General features: G+C 44.6%; 1 protein-coding gene across 2 annotated transcripts in view; it reads left to right on the forward strand.

The window, feature by feature from the left end:
- The window catches only part of Mtus2 (microtubule associated scaffold protein 2), a 346,971-nt gene that overhangs the window by 121,236 nt on the left and 205,291 nt on the right, over nt 1-20,444 (forward strand). For both annotated transcript variants that reach the window (XM_029477860.1, XM_029477861.1), the window contains one exon: nt 3,788-4,028. In XM_029477860.1, the coding sequence (XP_029333720.1) occupies nt 3,788-4,028 (241 nt within the window). The remainder of the gene's footprint in view (nt 1-3,787; nt 4,029-20,444) is intronic.

A 20,444-nucleotide genomic window follows, 5' to 3' on the forward strand; every position in this document is an offset into this window, starting at 1 on the left:
AGAGAGAGAGAGAGAGAGAGAGAGAGAGAGAGAGAGAGAGAGAGAGAGAGAGAGAATGAATATGTTGGACACGGGCTTTTTGTTTGCAGTAAGGACAGTAGCAGCAGCTAACATTTTGAGCTTCACCTGGACAAGTGGTCCTGGGGTGTATAAGAAAGCGGGCTGAGCAAACCATGGGGAGTCAGCCAGTAAGCAGCGTTCCTCCAGGATCAGTTTCTGCTTTCCTGGTTCCCGTCCTGACTTCCCTGGACAATGGCCTGGGGCCTTGAAGCCTGAGGTGAATAAATCCTTGCCTCCACCAGTTGGTTTTGGTTGTTTCATCAAAGCAACAGAGAGTCAAACTGGTGCCATCTTGTAGCAAGCTGTCCGTTAGTTATTCTTTGTGCCAGCGTGCAACAAATCAAGACATTGCCCCTAGAGCTAAGCAGTGTTTGTCAAAGCCAGCAGGATCCTTACGAAGGCTGGGATGGGGTACACACCAGTAAATGACTTTAGAGTCTGGCCTTGTTTATGCTTCCTGCTGTCTGAGCCTGTAGTTGGCACTGCAACTTAAAAAGCAGCTAGCGCTTCAAATTGAGTTTTGTTTTATCAATTCTGACTTAAAGCCATAAAGCATGTGGTCTCATAGATGGAGCGTTACTGACTTCAGGAAAATACAGCTGTCCGCAACTGAGTAACCCCTAATAAGATTATTTTACTCATCAAGCAAGATGAGCTTTAAGAAGCCATTTAAATTTGTGTGTTTTGCCTGTATGTGGTTCTATGCACCATGTACATGTTGTATCCATGGAGGCCAGGAGGTGGCGCCATATCCCTGGAACTGAAGGAGATGGTCAAGAGCTGCCATGAGGGTGCTGGGAACTAAACCCAAGTCCTATGGAAGAGCAGCCAGTGTTCTTAACTCCTGAGCCATTTCTCCAGCCCCTTGAAGGGGGTCATTTTGGGAGCTCTTGACGCTGTGCCCATTTGAGAGCATATATTAATTTTATATCTCCCCAGAGAAAAGTCATGCAAAAGAAGCCTAGTAAAAACAGGGCAGGGCGGGGCAGGTGGGGAGCCATGGCAGGAGGAATTTGTTTGCATATATCATTTGATCTTAGGACTGCCTGCATTTAAAATCTGAGGAGTCTTTTGTTGACTCCGAGTTTTCCCTAAAAATGCCCCATTGGAGAAGGAGCTCAACACATGCTTGTTCTGTAACTACAGAACCTGTTCTGTTTGTCACAAAGATGAAAGATGAGCGGGATTCCCCTGTTTAATTAAAAATGCATAAACTAGACATGAAAAGCATACTTTTCACCTTGTAAACGAATTTGTGCTTGTTATTTTTTTTTTTTTGTCACTTCGACAAGATACCAGACAGCAGTGCCCTAGAATTTTGACATCCTAAGGATGCTAGAGAGAGGAAGTTTGTGGTCTCAGAGAGTCTCACGGCACCGTGCTGGGGCCCCGTAGTCAGCGTGGCTGGCTGTGAGAAGAGCCTGTGGCTGCTGTGGACCCTAGTGTGCACCAGGCAGCAGCGAAAACCAGTTGGGTGGGGGCAGCATTCAAGGTTCATCCAGAGAGGTGTGTTTGTGTCATGTGGACCCACCTCTTACAGTGTTCCCACCTCTTACAGTGTCCCCAGCTGTAGCATTGCTGTAGCATTGCCACCATCTTGAAATCAAGGACTTGGTACATTTCAGGTGTTTGCATTTTGAAAAAGGTTACTCAGCAAAGCTGAAATCATTAGAGTTGCTGTGGAACGGCAGAGTTTTGTGGGCTTTGAGCTCTGAAAATTGTTCATTTCCAAAGAATAAGATCAGCATACTGCAGTTCTAAAAGCCTTACCTATGAGATCGGAAATTATGTGAATTTCCTTGCATGGATTTCCTCACGAGCATGTACACATTTGGCCACCCCATAATGTTAAAAATGAAGGGTCTAGAAGAGAGAAGTCAGAGATGGGTAGAACGACAATAGATGATGATAAAAATTTCATCAGAGCGCAGATGTTGAACCTTCTCTCAAGGGGATATGATTTGCCCTACCCTGAGTACAGCCTAACTGCCATGCATATTTCACAGTGTGATTATAATGAAAGTTTAAATGCCTAATCTTTTGTTTCAGTGATGTGTTTTAAACAAATTCATTGTATCTATTTGAACATTAAAAGGGGATCAAAATAGTGTTTATGCATTCAACAGCTTGGATTAAAGCCTTTAGAGCCCCTTTTAAAAGATACTGGGAGATATTTATACTATCTGAACACATAGCAGCTTGACATACAAAAGAAATTATGATTCAGAGCAGAATTAATTAATAGATGTATCTACCTAGATGTTGCCCCAGTGCTAGTTTTTTTTTTTTTTTAATTATAACTTAAATAGACGACACCACTCTTTTTTGCTTGTTTAATATAAAGGAACAGTGAACTGGGAGCAGGCCAGGGCAAAGCTCTTTCCTAGCTTGTGCAAGACCCCCATCCCCAGGACCACAAAGCCCCAGATGTGTAGATATCAGCATATACTCCATTCTATATTATACTTACACATATGTACATATAGACATATGATTACATATATACATATTTATGTACATACATAAATATGATTATACAGATTATATTCTGTTAATTCTGTTAAGTACAGGAGAAATTAACAGTAATGTTATGCTGTTTAGCAGAGGGAATGGGTGGAGGGAAACACAATTTCTTTATTTAACATGTATGTCTGTGTAGACACTGCTGATACATGCTCTGAACTAAGGTCTGTTTACCCTTTGGTCTGTTATCCCAGAGGAATCTACCCAAACATTCCTGAGAGAATTCAGTGTGAGTGTGTGTGTGTGTGTGTGTGTATGTGTGTGTGAAGACAACTTGCAGTAGTCTGTGCTCTTGTTTCATTGTCTGAATCCCTGGTATTGAACTCAGGTCATCAGGCTTAACCGCAAGCACCTTTACCCACTGAGCCATCTCACTGGCCCCAGGACCTGGTTCTAATTATATAAACACACAGTTCAGGCCTTCAACACTTTTTCTATTCATTTCTCTCTCTCTCTCTTTTTTTTTTTTTTTTTTTTTCTCCAGATCAGACATTTTTTTCTTACTAATAATTATTTTAGATGTTCTATTGATCATATATGAAATGATAGTTTATTTACTTATTATAAGGTTAGTGAGCATAAAATGATAAATTTTCTCCATAGGTATGAAACTTTTGATCATTTTTGAACATTTGATAAATTCTCTCTTTTATTAACATTATTTATTTTATTTTTAAGATTTATTTTTATTTTATGTGTATGGGTGTTTTGCCTGCATGTGTGTTTGTGTGTGTGTGTGTGTATGTGTGTGCACCATGTGTGTGCAGTACCTGAGGGGGCCAGAAGAGGGCACCAGACCCCCCCGGAGCTGAGTCACAGAGGGTTGTGAACCACCTTGGTGGGTGCTGAGAACCCAACCCCAGTCCTCTGCAAGAACAGCAGTTGCTCTTTACTGCTGAGCCCTTCTCCAGTCCTGACATGATTTATTTAATAAGTAGCCATTCAAATTTCAATGCTTTTTTTTTTTGTCAATTTTTAACAATGAAATTAAAAAAAAAATTCTGAAAGTGAGATCTTTTTTCTCCTCTGGAGTCTTACCACAGGCAGGGACGAAAGAGCTCACACTGTTGTAGAGATGAGGCCCCTGGGCTGGGAGTGGCACCAGATCTCTGAGCTAGCAGCTAATCCTGTGGTTGCTGCTCATCGTTGGAGCGTGGATCTCCTCTCATGCCTGTCATTAGCTCTCTCTGATCTCTCATCTTAGGTCACAGACCACCCTGGGAAGGAAGAATTTTGCTCTCCTCCCTACACCCACTATGAAGTCCCTCCCACTTTCTATCGTTCGGCCATGCTCCTTAAGCCTCAGCTGGGATTGGGTGCAATGTCCCGTCTCCCATCGACCAAGAGCAGGATTCTGATCGCAAGCCAGAGGTCCTCAGCGAGTGCCATCCATCCGCCCGGATCACTAACAACAGCTGCCAGTTTCTACGGTTCTGATCCTTCAGGTAATTAAGTCTAACCATGACTTTCTTTCTCTGTTGTGCATTTAAATATCAAGTATGAAATATCGTGACTATGTTCTTATGACTGCCCCTAATCCTTACGAGGAGCCACTCCCTACCCCTCCATCTGTCCATAGACACAGATGTCCTTGAGAATTCACCTGCTACTGCTGTCACAAAACGTGGCCCTTGTCATCACCTCCTGGCTTTTTCCAATTTCTCCCTTCTCTAAAACTGCTGTAGACTCAGAAGCCTTGCCCTGAAGGGTAGTTTTTGTTGCTGGGAGAGAATCTCAATGAGAAAGAGAGTCTAGATAAGGTTGGCCTGTGGGTATGTCTATGGGAAATTGTCTTCATTATGTTAATTGATCTGGGAAAGACCTAGCCCACTGTGGGTACTACCATTCCCTAGGATCCGGGTCCTCAACTGTCTAAGAATAATGACTGCCAACTGGATTCTGTCTATTTTATAGTATTTCAAATAGTACTAGTATTTGCATTCTTGTGTAAAGTAATCTAAATGTTATTCTTAGTATAAATGATTTGAAGTTAATTGTTATGTAAAAGTATATCTAAACATTTAAAAAAAAGTATCCTTATTTTATGTGTATGATTGACTGACTATATGTGCACCACCTGCATGCAGTACCAACTGTGGCCAAAAGAGGGCATCAGATACCCTGGAATTGGAGTTAACCAGACCCTTCTAAGTTGTTATGTGGATGCTAGGCATCCAACCCTGTCCACTGGAAGACAATTTCTCCTAACCTCTGCACCATCTCCAGCTTATATTTGTGTGTGTTTAAGGATAACTAATTCTCTAGGTAGTTTATCGCTAGCTGTTATTTTTGCCTTAGAGTTTCTTGAAAGTCCCATTTCCTTGAAACCATTGGGTTTTATTATTTTATTTTTGAGCCAAGTCTCATACATAGCTCTGACCGGCCTAGAACTCCCTATACATACCAGACTTTCTCATGTGTCTGCCTCCGGAGTGCTGGGTTTGCAGATGTGAGTCACTGTGCCCACAAGCATTGTGATTATTGTTGGAGAGAAACTTTTTCATCTCTTTGCCATTTATTACTTTATGAATTGTCATGTACTCAGAGAGTTGCTGATGGCCTTAATTTTTTTTTTTTTTTTTTATAAACTTCTGTACTGGTGATTCCCACAGCAGCTGTATATCTTAATAGAATTACCTGTGCTTAGCGCAGGTTCAAGTAAGTCAGTAGGCAATGGTTTCTGGGGGGGGTGGGGGGAGCTGTCAGCACAGCTTCCTGTGTGGGGACAAAGAAACCAACACACAGAAATATCCTTGCCCCTGCCCCCCGGACTTAAATTTAAAATATGGGGATTAAAAAAAAAGAGCCAGTAAGTTACATGGTCTGTTGAAGTCAATAAGTATAATTGAAGAAAAGAAAACATTAGTGAGGAAGGAGGGAAGGCTTTGGAAAAGAAGGAAGGGCATTGTCACCTTAAACAGAGGGATTAGAAAGTCCTTCCCAAGAAAGCTTCCTTTAAGCCAATCCCCAGGGAAGATGAGGGAGGGAGATGATGTAATAGTTTTTCTTTTCCTCCTGGTCTCAGGCTCCTGGAATAATAATGACTCTGGGACTCAAATATCTTCAAAAATACCGAGGCCCAAAGCGTTGGCTGTTCTCTGAGTGGTTTATAATTCAATAATTCCATTATTCTAGTGTAAGTTTTGTCACGGACATATTTACCTGGTCCTTAGTTACATATGTGGGAGAGGGGGCAATCCTCCTGTGTTTGGCTCTCCCCCAGAAACCTTCCTGCCTCAGCTACAGGCCAATCAGCTTTAATTGACAGGTGTTTCATCCATACAGTCCATAAGAGATTCTCTCTACGGGGACCCTGGTGGAAGCCTGAGGTATTGCTTTCTAGGGAGTGGGAGGAGCCAACGCAAAGGCCACTGGGAGGCCCAGGACAGGAAGGAGAGGAGAGTGGCTGAAGAATGGGATGGGGACAGGGGAGTTGGGGTCAAATAAAGCCTCATTGCAGGGGTTTGACTCTTACCGTGAGAGGCGGCTGTTGGGGGGCTTGGAGCTGGAAAGGCACAGGCTAGGTCTTTCTTGTTTGAGCAAGATCTCCTTGTTGTAGGGTGGAGAGCAGACTGTCAAATAACCTATATCATAGGTGCGTTTTTGGAGTCTGTACTGAGTGATTGTCTATCCATACGGTCTCTTCATTTGGGCTATTTTGGTGAAATGGAATAAATTCAAGCATGTGTGAGTTGTGAGAATTTTTTTTTCCTTGACTGCAACATCTCAAAATTTGGTTTCCTCGGTCTTGTAAGGTTTTCTACTTTATATCCTCAGACTGATGATAAGCATCCAAAAGAGTGTCTCAGGCTTTCTAACATAAGAACTTTAATTCAGTTCCTCAGGTTGTGATGACCTCCCCCCAACTGTAAAGCCATTCTCATTGCTATTTTGTGTGTGTAATTTTGCTACTGTTATGAATTGTAAACATCTGTGTTTTCTGATGGTCTTTGGGGAACCCCGTGGAAAAGTCCCTTGATTCCCACAGGTTGAGAGCCACTGATCTAAGTGCTTTTTGGGGCCTCCGATGCATATTCTTGGCCCATCCTCAAGACACCCCCCCCGCCCCCNCCCCGCCTCATACAACCTAGAAGATGTCTTGAGCATCCAAAGCCCTCACCTGAGTGCCTCCGCTGTTCACATTCCTCCCCTTTAAGTGCTGCAGTCTAGAAATGGGCTCTTAGGTGGATTTTGCTCCTGTTCTATTCCCTCGAGGGTCACGACCCCGCAAGGGCTCTTGCGCAGTTTCTGAAAACACCCATTGCTTGTATTTGCCCACATTTTGATGGTTCTTGTTTCCTATCTGTTCACGGCAGACTCAATGTTGTTGATGGTTCTCCGGTAAGATGTCCCTTACGTCATCACAGAAGCTATTAGCGTCCTGTGGCTTTCCTGAATTGAATATGAGGTCCGATATCTGTGTTTATGCTTCTAGGTCCCGATTATCACGTGGTGCTTATTTTCCTTTGATGTTTGAAGGCCGTCTTTGATACATGTCTGTGCGTGGATGTGGTTTTGCGTTTAGCCGCCATTCATACCCTTATAGATTCAGATTCTCTGTCACATCTCCTGGGTCTTGTCGGATCTGTTTTAGGAGGCCACACAAGGGTCTGAACAGCATGGCACTGGCAGAGAGAGAGCTGGAACTAGGAGCAGGATGGATGCCTCTCGATGTGACCTAGCACTTACATATTTCCAATGTCAAGTGAGCCCTTGCGTTCTAAAATCTACGAATTGGTTTGATCCGTGAGTTATAACACATTAGCTGTATTTTACCCCGGCTCAGATAGGAAGCCTCTTAAATGCCCAGTAGCCTGGTGAGCGCCACATGAGTCAGGTGAGGTCCCCAGTGCTTCCCATGGCTGATTTTGCAGGCAGCATTAGGTAGATTGTGATGGCCTGAAAGAAGTGGACACACAGTCAGTCCACACCATCCCACAAGGCAGCTCCTTCAAGAGTTTGTCTCATAGCTAAGGCAATGTCCTAGGATTTACAGATCTTGATGCGACTACATAAAGAATCAATGGACCCAAGGGCTCTCTTTTCTTCATAAATCATTTCTGTTTGTTTGTTTTTGTTGTTTTGTTTCCATTTCATTTTGTTTTATATTTTTGAGGCTCTAACTTTTTCTGACTCCACAGTGATGCTTACAACCTAACTTTTGAGCTGAGGACTGGTGGCCCATGCCTTTAATCCCAGCACTCGAGAGGCAAAGGCGAGTGGATCTCTGTGAGTTTGAGGCCAGCCTGATCTACAGAGTGAATTCTAGGACAACCAGGCAACACAGAGAAACCATGTCTTGAAAACACACACACACACACACACACACACACACACACACACACACACACACACACCAAACAAAATACAAAAATCAAAAACTCCACTGAACTTTCTCTGTTTTCTGAGAGTGAAACTCAAGACGCATGAACAGTCAAGAGCTCAGGGCTCTTCACAGCCCTCCGCGTAGCATGAAGCCTGCTCGCTGGGGGCCATGGTTGTCCGTAGAGCAGGTTACTAATAAGATCCTCCATGTCTGGAACGTGAGAAGACCCTGCTTCTCAACACTGTCTTTTTTTAAAGCTCTATATGTTTTGTATTCTTTCCTCAAAAACAAATCTTTAATGGCCCCCAACATGCAGAACCTGTTAGCCTACCCAGTGTACAGTGTGGCGAAATGTAATTTGCCTGCATGGTAAATGTATTTGAAATACATATTTTTTTTTCCCTGAAAGCATAGTGCTTTTATGTGAGGCAATGCTAGAATGGAATGTAATATTTTCTGTTAGGAGCAGTTGAGGCGTTGAAAGCAAAATCTTTCTGAAGGATGGACGATAAAACCTCATTCTATAAATAGCCAGAGAAATTGAATCAGCTAAATTGGAAAACTTTCTCTCAAGATATAGACAACTGTGCTATAGATTCTGATTATTAAAATAAAATTTATTTTGGAGTTTGACATCCCCTGCAGCCTTTCTTGCAGGGACTTTAAAAAAAAAAAGAGTAAATTTCACCAAGTTTTAAAATGGGGAAATTATTAACGTGTTTTGAAAAGCAAATAAATGGAATTAGAATATTTTAAACCAGCTCTGTCCAGCTGCCGCTACCAATTTAGCATAATATAGGCCCGTGCCCAGTATCTCTGAGAAGAAGTCTAAAATGAAAATGTTATTTCTCTCTCCCAAGATAATACTGAGACAAATGAGCATTTTTTGAATCTTCTGCTTGGCATAAGAAAGCCAGGGTGCGTTTGGAAGCTGTGGAGGAGCTCTGCAGGGGTTTCTTCTGATGACAGCAGGGACTTCCTCAGCCTCCGCAGATCTGAGCCCAGCTGGATACTAGGGAAGATGAGGGTGCCCACAGAATCTGTCAGGGAGCTGCTCCCAGCACTGGGTCTGTGCGGAGCAGTGTGTGTGTGTGTGTGTGTGTGTTGTGGCACAGCATTTAAAGCAGGGAACCGGATGGGGACAGCTTATCCTGACTGGTACCCATGGAAAGGCTTCCTGGAGGAACTGGGGCATGGCCTGAATGACTTCATAGGATGGACTCAGTGCAATGTGAAGGCCCGTGTAAGAAGGGAGTTGGAGTTTCTCAAGAATCAGGCCATTTCTGTAGGTGGGAGGGGAGTGTTGGGGGAAGGGAACTGGGTGTCACCCAAAACAAAACCAGATAGGTAAGCTGGAGCCGGGTAGTGAGGAAATTACAGGGCCAGGCTGACTTTAAGGGGTTTTTGTTGTTGCTTTGTCTGTTGGTGAGGAATTAGAAACCTTGAGGGATTAGAGACTTGCCAGGATCCTCTGTTGTGAACACAGGCCGTGGTACGGGAGGTCTGAGGAAGCTGCTCTCTCCTGACAGCATAATATGAGAGCTCTCATATAAGAATATGAATATGTTATTTATACTTTTCATATTTTCCAGATTTTATGACGCCACACTTCATTTTTCACATTATGTTTTATGCCTATGAGTGTTTCACCTGCATGTATGTCCGTGCCTCAGCGGCCAGCAGAGGGCGTCAGATCTCCTGGAACTGGAGTTGCAGATGGTTGTGAGGTCACTGGGAGCTGGGAACGGAACCTTGGTCCTTTGCAAGAGGAGCCAGCACTCTTAGCTGATGCAGCATCTTTCTGTTCACCTAGCCTGGACACCTTGCCTTTGTGAACACTGTAGCTTTGAGTTGAGAGTCTGCTCTGCACAAGTTAGTGTGAGGGCGGGGAGTGTTTTTCAGTGTCTGTCTTAGTTTGTGTTTCTAATGCTCTGAAGAGGCACCATGATCACAGCAACTCCTGGGTTACTTCATTGACACTATCTACATGCCACTTGGCTATGGTGTCTCCACTAATAGCTATGGGGCTCTTAGCCACTGATGGCTGCTGAGAGGGGAGGTGCCCTTTTATTTTGGGTCTATGACTACTGGTGGGTTGCCCCAGTGGGTAGCCCACACCTATGCTTGTATACACAGCACCAATTGACTCAATCCATTCTTAATAATAATTTTTATATAGGAAAAGCGTGTTGGTGGGTCTTGGCAGAGAGTTGAAGGGAGGTAGCAGGGGATGGATGTCATCAAAATATATTGTATACGTGCTTGACATTTTTTCAAAGAATGAGTTAGAAATACCATTTTCAAAGACACAGGAGGAAGCTCCGTATCTGTTGAGTTGATGGCTTATGGCTACCCTGCAGCCGTTCTTGGTGTTCCTCCTTGGTCACCAAGAACTGATGAGCTTTTGGGAACTTTTGAACTAGGGCGGACCGGTCAAGGGCTGGGAGTTAAATATGTTAGCTTTCCAGTTCAGCCGAAGTTACTCGACTCTGCAAGTGTGAAGTACAGACAGACAAAACCAGACTGTCTGCCAAGACCAGCGGCTGCTCCCTGGGCTGTAATTGGCTGAATGGCCACTGTTTCTTGAGAACCTTTGAGGTGGCCAGCCCTGTTCTTGTTTCCCTGAAACCTATTTATAGGCTGGGTGCTAGTCTGTGTTCAGGTACACAAATGATACAGTTCTGGACATTGTGGGATACAAAGAAAAAAAATTTTTTTTTTTTTTTTTNTTTGTAGACCAGGCTGGCCTCGAACTCAGAAATCCGCCTGCCTCTGCCTCCCGAGTGCTGGGATTAAAGGCGTGCGCCACCACGCCCGGCAAAAGGGATGAGAAAAATTAGCAATTGCCATAGATGTGGTAGGTGTTTGATAGTGACCTGTTGAGAACGGACTGCAGGCTTGCCCGTGTGAGCAGGGAGGGCGGGTCGGGAGGGAAGCTGTAGACAGGGTGAGTTGTGCTGCATTTTGAAGGATACATAGGGGTTTATCAGGTTGGGAAGGTGTAAAGATGGAAAGAGAGGGGCCATCGGTAGGAGTGGAACGATCCAGTTCCTTTATAGGGACTCCAGCTCTAGAGGGATCCTGGTGACCGCATTGGTGGTGATAGCGGACAGTTCACTCACACATGGGAATTCGAAGTTCCTCTGGACATGAGACAGAAATTTCTAAAACGAGTAATTGTGGCTACAGAGAAACCTTAGGTGAGGATTCAATGTGGGGCGACTGCCCCGTGGATGTGTACTGAGGCAGTGAGAAAGGATGAACGGACTCAGGGGAAAAAGAGACAAGGAAAATCGAGGAGGTGGGCAAGAAATGAGGGTGACCCATTTCAGAGGCACCGGAACCAGGAAGTCAGCGGGAGACAGCCCTAGGGGAGGGGCCAAGGAGACACCATGAGAGGGCAGGGTGGGGGTCTTCAGCAGAGCGTCTGAAGAAGGAAGTGACCAACACGGAAGTGACCATCGCAGTTTCATAGGAGGCGGGACTAGAAGGAGGAACTGACCAATGGGGTCTCGTAGGAGGCAGGCTAAGCAAAAAAATGCCAAGAGACTGTTGAGACTGGAAATTAGGCAGCAGTTGGTGACCTAGTTTTGAGGGAACACTTTTAGTCAAACGCAGGGGTGGAAGTCACATATTAGCAGGGTGATGCATGAATGAAAAGTGAGGAACAGAAGAGAATGATTTTTAAATACTAGCAAATTCAGAAAAGAACCAGGAGTGCTAGCTGGAGGCGGGGGTGGGCTAGGCTGCATTTCAGAGTGTGGGAGGAGATGCTTATTGCAAATGATCTGAAATAGGAAAGAGAGGGAGGCACTGGGAGAGAACTTGGCGCTAATCATCCCCAGGGGACTGGCGAATGATGGGAACATGGCCACGTGCAGAAGGATGCATCTTGGGATATGAGGCAAAGGCAATGACTCTTCTAATGCAAATGAGAGGGGAATCGAGTAAAAAAAGGAATGAGAGGAGTGGGCAGGGTGCTGGTTCCTGGGTTAAGAGAGCAATTTATTGACACCGAAATTCTGCTTCACTGTGGTATCTGCAATGTGGGTTGAATCAGATGGGAAACACCCATGTGATGGTAGAAGGGAGCATGGCCTAATTGCAGTTTCTTTGGCATCTTTTTATTTCTCTTTTCCAGGAGATTGACCCGGGGGCCTTATATACACAGGGCAAGGACTCCCCTTAGCTTTTCCTTTGGTATCTTTAAATATTTTGTTATTCATTTATTCTTATGTGTATGTGCCAGCATGAGTGTGTGTGTGTGTGTGTGTGTGTGTGTGTGTGTGTGTGTGTGAGAGAGAGAGAGAGAGAGAGAGAGAGAGAGAGAGAGAGAGAGAGAGAATGTCATAGGTCTGAGGTATGGTATGAGGGATGAGGACATGACACAAGTGGAAGAGAGTGTGGTCCAGACCCAAGGGATGGCTCACATGAAGGCTTTTGTGGCTTCAGTGTCAACCACTGGGGCAGGAAGAGAACAAGACTGGAGAAAACTGGGGAGATCCAAACTGTGGTAAGGACTCAGCCTTTTGCCTCAAAAGCAAGATTGTGTCCCCAAATGGTTTGAAGTAAGGACAGACAAGATCATACTTGTTTTTTTTTTTTAGAAGGTGAGATTGGATGGAAGTTGGAAGAACAAGAGTAGATGGGTTGGCAAGAAGGGGTAAGACAAGGGGTCCTCTTCGGGACGCTCTTTTAGGATGCTATCAAGGAGAGCCCAGCCAAGACGAGGGCAGAGGTAGGGATGGAGAACAGGAGAGGCCTTGCAGGTAATTTTACTAAAGCCCAGCCTTTGCTAAGGTTTCTGAGACTCAGAACCAATGAGAAAGAAAAGACTTATTAGGAAGTAGTGGCTCTTTCTATCACACTATGGCTGACAGTCCTCCCGAGTCTAGCTCAGAGCCAGGTTCCAGTCTGTGTCCTCTGACTTGCAGATGTTCCTGCCACTGCATCCAGTCTCAGTGTCTCCTTGTTGCCTACGAGCCCTCTTCCATCTCTTGATCCTTCTTCAGGGCCTCAGTCACACTGAAACCTAGGAAATTATGGAGACTGAGCATCACTGTGATGATGGCTGTCTTCAGGGTGGAGATTCAGGGAAGCTGATGGTCCAAGCACAGGGAAAGACCCATCCCTGGCTCAAGCAGTCCAACAGGGGGAATCGAGTCTCCTGGTCCTTCCCAGAGCTCAACAGGTTGACTGATGTCCACTCCCACTGGGAAAAGCCTCTGTGCTCCCCACCCTGCCAGTTCAATTGCTAATGTCTTCCAGAACATACGGATGAATAATTTTTAACTGGTACATGAGTACCCCCTACTATAGTTAAATCTATATGTATAATTAGCCTCCTGACCCTGTGGGCCAAGGTCGCTTCAGAATAGACTGGGAAGGGGAAGAATATGAAGAAAAGCCAAGCATCAGGAATGACAGCCCCAGTTCACCTGTGTTACAAAATCTACGCGATTAGTTAACCCATCTATAATTGTTATTGCCTTATAAAAGAGGACGGATGTTCTAGAGGCTCTAATACACCTTTTTCTGGTGGTGAGTTACTATGGAGCCCCGAGATGTTTGTGAGTACGCGTGAGCCCTCAGCACAGTGCCTTTTCTTGGGGCTTTCATAGAGTCCAAGGGGACAGATGTGCTATAGTTTGGGAGCTTGACAAGCCCCTGAAGTCCAGGTGTTGAAGGTTCGTCTCCATGGTGTCAATACTAAGACCTTTGAAAGGTGGGGGTCAGGGGGGAATCTTAGGTTCCTGGGTGTGTGCCTTTGTAGATGGCTGTGGGTCTTACTCTTTCCTTTTGATGTTGGGACTGGAGGTGTTTTGTTCTCTGTAGTTCTCAGTTGCATCCCTACCAGAGGCCTCAAAACAATGGTTTGGCTGTTTAAGTGCATCCTCAGTAATTAATTTCCAGAGAGAGAGACAGAAACAGAGAGACAGAGAGAGACTGAGAGAGGCAGAGAAGAGAAAGCTACACGAAGCTACACGGCAGAGTTTTGCATTTCTGTTCTTAGTTTTCATTCACTACATTAAAAGTAATGTTCACGGCTAAAAGCAACTTTTGTTTAAGTAACAACGTCTGTTGCTGATCACGAGAAATTATTATGCAATCTGATGAAAAGAATGTGGATGACAGTTATAACCCCCCCATGCATTTTATAACCATCTCTTTTCATTGCTGTTTTTGAGATTTCCAGGTGTGTGTGTGTGTGTGTGTGTGTGTGTGTGTGTATACATCTATATACACAGAGAGAGGTCGTCTTGCTAAGCATTAGTTCAGTACAGACTTGGGTCTTGCTAAGCATTAGTTCAGTACAGACTTGGGTCTCCTCACTGCTGGTCAGTCAAGCTGTGTTATTGCCATTTATTTCAGTCTCTCCATCCTTGCCTCTTTGTCCACCTCTCCTTCCCTCCCTTTCCCTCCCCGTGCCCTCCATTCCTCTCTTCCTCCACCCTATCTCTCTCCCTGCATTTCTTTTTAATTTGGTGTGGACCATTGCCTGCCTATTTATTTATTTATTTATTTATTTATATGAATACACTGTAGCTGTCTTCAGACACACACCAGAAGAGGGAATCGGGATCCTATTACAGATGGTTGTGAGCCACCATGTGGTTGCTGGGATTTGAACTCAGGACCTCTTGAAGAGCAGTCAGTGCTCTTAACCGCTGAGCCATCTCTCCACCCCCCTCCCCCAATTGATAGTTTCTAAGAATGCTTTCTGGGTCATCCAGCCTTGCTCCTAGCACATCCTCCTTAATGTTATCATGACAGCATCTTCTTGTAATGAAGGATGTGACTTTTAAAGGATGCTGGTGTCCCCTTGTCTCCAGGGCACTCTTCTTTGTTGTTGGTTTCATTCTGTTTCGTGCTGGAAGATTTCCCCGAGTTCTCTGTGATCGTTCACACGTGGTTGTGTGGGATGAACTTGGGGTTCATTTGTACTAATCCTCTGGGCATCTGTGTCCTCTCATGCTGGGGCTTGGCAGGGCTGGAGGTGGTGGTCAGAACCTGGGAACTGGGCATCCTGTGCCTCCAGGAGCGGCTCCATGCTCTGTGATTTTATTATTATTATTATTTTTTCTGGCCTGCCCTTGGGCTGATGTCTCTGCTCACCTGGCTTCCCAGGATGAAGGTCAGTGAGTGCTTCCTCTGCAGCAATCCCAGATGTCTCTTCACTGCAGCAATCTCCCTCCCTCCCTCCTCCCCCTCCTCCTCCCCCTCCCCCTCCTCCTCCTCCTCCTCCTCCCCTCAGGCAGTCAGGAACCTTTACCTGTGTTTCATGTTCCAGAATACTTGGAGTGCCTGGCTCAGTAAGTGTCTGTCTCTTCTCTTTCTTGTTTGAGGTTTGAGTGTAGAAAGTGCTTAATACCCTGAAAATACCCTGTGACTATTGTTGGCTTTGAGTTTCAATGTTGCCGCTTGAAATGTAGCAGCTCTTGTTTGAAAGCAACTTTCACTGGAAAGAATTTAAAAGCCCCAGGTATTACCCACTTAAGCTGGCCGCTGTGGTCTTCCTTTCTGCTTCACTGAAGTTAGTGTTGGTGGCCACAGCATTTCCAGTCTGATCAGTCTTGTAAAATGAGTGTGTGCTTGTAAAGGCTTTAAGGAAAATTGTGCTCTTAAATCTAAGCTGGGGGTGGGGGTTGGGGGGGTGGGGGAGAGGTCTTTCATTGTTCTCGCCCGCATAATGTTTGGGTACTTTCCTTAGCAAATGCAGGAGCTGAGTTCATGCCTCTCCTGTCCTGAACTGCCAGCGCTGCTGAGCAGGAACAGATGGGTCCGCAGAATCCACTCCACATCTTTCCGTGCCTTTGGACTTGCAGCAGTCAGTCCTGAAAAGCACCAACTTGAATGAGATCGGAGTGGGACTCATCATCCCTGTTTGTAATGCAATGGCTGGCAGCTTGATGCCCTGGGCAGATCTAGGATCGTGTGATCCCTGGCTAACACAAGGTCACCTTACTTCCGTTCAGCCTGTCTTTCCTTCTGTTTGTGTGGAGCTGTTTGCAGTGCTTATATCACTGAGCCCGCCAATGGCTGTTTTCTTCTGTTTGGTCTTGTGCTCATTCTCACAACTTGCAGTTCCCATCTCTGATAGAAAGGTTTTGGTCCATTTATCTCCCAGCCATTGTTTTGCTCTGGTACAGTAGGAAATAAGCCACGTGATATTTGCGAACCTCTGCTTTAAACCAGATCACCTTAGCTGATGTTTAGACCTAACAAAAATGCAGACGTAGGCATTGAATCCTGTTTACTCAAGAACTCCATACATGACTTATTTATTTGTTTTTAATTATTTAGTCTTATGTATTTTGCCTGTGTCACCTGCATGCCCTGTGATCATACAGGTCAGAAGAGGGTGTCAGATAGGGTGGGACTGGAGTTATAGACAGCTCCAATCTGCCATGTAAGAGCTAGGAATTGAACCTGGCTCCTCTGGAAGAATAGCCAGTGCTCTTAACTGCTGAGCCATCTCTCCATCCCTTATACCAGAATGTATGCCACTCATTTAAGTCATCAGAAGATGTTAAACTTAAGATTACAATCTCAATTTAAAAACAGTGCATATTATTTGGTCTTGTAGATTATTTCTTATTTTTCGGTGTTCTTTATCTTAAAACTTTATACTGTTCACAGCTCCCAGTACTAACAACAACAACAACATACACATACACACACACACACACACACACACACACAACACACACACACACACACACACACACACACACACACACACACCCCCCCCCCCCCCCCATACAATAAATAACTCTCATTTATTTTCCTTTCTGGCCTAGATATTTAAAAAGTGCTAGTGAACCATAACTATTGATAAGAATTCCCCTTTTCACCCGTTCTTCTTAAAGATCTATTTATTTAGCTGGGTGGTGACACATGCCTTTAGTCCTAGCACTAAAAGCAGAGGCAGCTGGATCCCTTGACTTGAAGGCTAGACTGCAAGATCTGCGTAGCAAATTCCCAGCCAGCCAAGGCTACACCATGAGACCCTGTCTCAAAAAATTTTCAAACTTATTTTTATTTTATGTGTATGAGTGTTGTGCCTGCATGTATATCTATGAATCATCACAAGCAGTACCCACCTGAGTCTTCCTCCCCCCCTCCCTCCTCCCCCTCCTCCCCCTTTCCCTCCTCTGCTCCTCCGCTCCTTCTCCCCTTCCTCTTCCATGGGGACCCCATTGCCTGGCATGACCAGATTGGGCTAAGAGTCCCCTTTCTTTTTTGCTCCCTAGCTCTGGGTCCACACAGCCCATTTTACCATCAGCCTGTACCCTGTGTCTGAGGAGGGCTTGGCAGGACCGGGACACGTCCATCCTCAGTTTCCCTCTGATGTTTCTCCTTTTCCCTTTGGTGGAGCATTACCGGCACGGGCAACTGCGGTGTGCACTAACATACGTTCTAGTCATCGTCTCTTGGGCTGGGAAGGGCCAACCTACTGCTCATCCACCTGCCTCCCCGTATCTCTGTTGTTGTCTCAATCTTGGTCTCTGTTGGCCTCCCGCCTGGCCTCCTCAGTCTTTCTCAAACAAGAGTTGTTGTTGATGTTGTTGTTTGCAATATAACTTACACACCACATACTTCACTTATTTAAAGTACAAATCCAATGGTTTTCTTTTTGTTCTTTTTCTTTCTTTTTTCCTTTCTTTCTCTTTCTTTCTTTCTTTCTTTCTTTCTTTCTTTCTTTCTTTCTTTCTTTCTTTCTTTCTTTCTTTCTTTCTTTCTTTCTTCTTTTTTCCTTCTCTCTCTCTCTTTCTTTCTTCCTTTCTTTCTTTTTATTTTTATTTTTTGACTCTTCTCGGTTAAGTGACCATGACCACAGTAACCATAGAACATTTTATCACTCTGAAAGGCATGACAACTTGCTGTCGCTCCAGATGTGACTTTTTCCTCCTGGCCCCAAGTCCCCAGAATAATGACTCTGAGACTCAAAGTATATTTACAGACACCTCGGCCATAAGCTTCAGTTCGTTCTCTGACTTGCTCATAACTTAATATCCCATTTATTCTAAGTTCTGCCACGTGGCTGGTTTCCTCTGCTTAGTTCCCATATTCCTGTCTTCCATGTTGCCAGGCAAATCCACCCCTCCGTCCTGTAAGCCCTACCCCCTTCTCGCCTCCTCTTACCACCAGCTGGCACTTAGCTCTCTCCCAGATTCTGCTCTGCCTCCTGGATGTCCCACCTACTAGTCACTCTTTCCTACAGGCCATTGGTTTTTTTATTGACAGATGCTGCATCCATACAGTACACAAGAGTTTCTCTCTCTACCAGATTTTCCTTAAGCACCATCCACTAGCATCCACTGATTGACCTTCTATCTCTGTAGATGCCTGGGTTCTAGCTACCTCATGTGATGGACTCATATGGTATGTGGCCTTTTGTATGTGATTCATTCCATTGGCTTCAGAATGTCAAAGTCTGACTGATTTATAACACGTTAGTGTTTTATTTCTTAGTCTCCTTATTTTGAGAAGACCCAGTGGCTTAGAAGTTATTTTTATTTTTTGTCCTAGATCTGAAGGCTAGAAATCCAAACTTATGTACCAGTAAGGTTGGCTTTTGGTGAGGCCTCTCTTGGTTTATGTGTGATAGTCCTCTCACATGCCTTTCTCTGTGTGCACACACAAGGGGGAAGGTGCCACTGATGTTTTCTCTACAGTCACTGGACTAAGACACCACCACCCTTACAACTGTAGGCGGCCTTAATTTTCCCATCAAGGCTGTGTCTCCAAGAACAGATGACAGTGGAGGTGACAGAACTCAGCCCATAAGGATTTCTTCCAATGGATGCAGAATTTCCCATTTTCTTTCTGTACCATGATTTATTTATAATTGCTTCAGTTCATGGAGATTTGGGTTGTTTTTGGGTTTTGTCTGTTATTGCCTATGTGATCATTTTCTTATCATATGAGTTTTGTAAAGATTTTTTTCTCTTGGGCATTATATTATTCAGGGTTCTTCAAAGGAATACATAGATATATTTGTATGTATATATACATACATAAATATGGATATGAATATATCCATGTATATATATACATATGTATACACATATACATAAATACATACATATACATACATACACACACATACACACACACACACACACACACACACATATATATATATATATATATATATATATATATATATATTCCATATTCTATCAGTAACACTTGCTACTTATTAGCATGGGTCCACTGCCCCATCCATTTCCTCTATGCCCTCATTGACAGCTTTTTTGAACTTCTTCTGGAAGTCTCATTGACGCTCCCAAGACAACTTCATTCCTGTTACCCAAAAGTTCCTATAGCATCCCATCTGAAGCTGGTTCCAGGGCCATTCCTATAGTTTGAGTCCTGTTAGGACACCTGTGTCAGGTACCCAAATCTCACTTGGTTCCATGTTGCCAAACAATATACCACGCCAAACATCAGTAGTTTAAAGCTACAGCAAGCATTTACCATCTGATTATTTCTGTGGGCTGGGACTTGGGAATGTCTTGATGGATTCCTTCTGTCTTGGCATTCCCCACTGGGTTGCAGTCAGGTTTGACTAGTTCTACGATCATTTGAAGGCTGTCCAAAGACGAGGAATACAGTTCTGAGATGAAGGAGCTATTGGCTGCTAGCAAGAGACTTCACTGCTCCATGCGGGAGAACTGTTTGAATGTCCTCATATAAAGCCTGGCTTCTTGAGGTAGCAATCTAAGAGCATGGTCATGCAGTGTCGCCGCTCATGACTTCCGCAGTATTGCGTCACTCACCAGAGCAATCCTCATTCACTGGTACGGCTTGCTTGGGAGCCAGCTTGGAATCAGTTCTTACACACCTTGATCCATGTCCTGTCTTTTCCTTTTGCTAAAAGAGATACTTGTTTGCAATTTCAATACGTGTGGCATCAATGTTAGGGAAAAAAACATAGCAAGATTGTATCTGTTTGCACAATGGTGCTCATTATACATCAGCCGATACACTATTTCTCATCCAGCATAATAATGAAGAGATAGATGGAGCGGTTTGAATGAGTAGCCCCTCCCAGGCTTATGTGTCTGAATGCTTGGTCTCTGATTAGTGGCACTATTCTAGGTGCTGCAGCTCTGCTGTAGCAAGTCCAGCACTGAGGGAGGGATCTGAGAGCTCCTAGCTTTACCCTACTTCCCGCTTGTTCTCTCTGGTTCTTGCTTGTGGTCAGGGATGTGACCATTCAGCTTCCTGCTCCAGCCAGCCAGTATGCCTAACTGTTGTCACGCCTCATCACCACAGTGGACTCTTGTCCCTCTGGAATTTCCTTCTGTAAGTTGCTTTGTGAATGGTGTTCTACCACAGCAACGGAGAAGTAACTAATAAAATCGTTCCATCCACTTTCTCCCGTGAGGAAATGGAGGCGCCCGGAGCTTGCGTTCAAACACGTTGAGCTCAGGTCTGCAGTCTGGCCTGAAGCATGCTATTTCCCTTGCTTTGTCTGTGTTCATTTTTTCCTGAGAGGAGATGCCACCTTAACAAGGAAGGTTTT

This window comes from Mus caroli, chromosome 5, assembly GCF_900094665.2.
Source record: "Mus caroli chromosome 5, CAROLI_EIJ_v1.1, whole genome shotgun sequence".
NCBI lineage: Eukaryota > Metazoa > Chordata > Mammalia > Rodentia > Muridae > Mus > Mus caroli.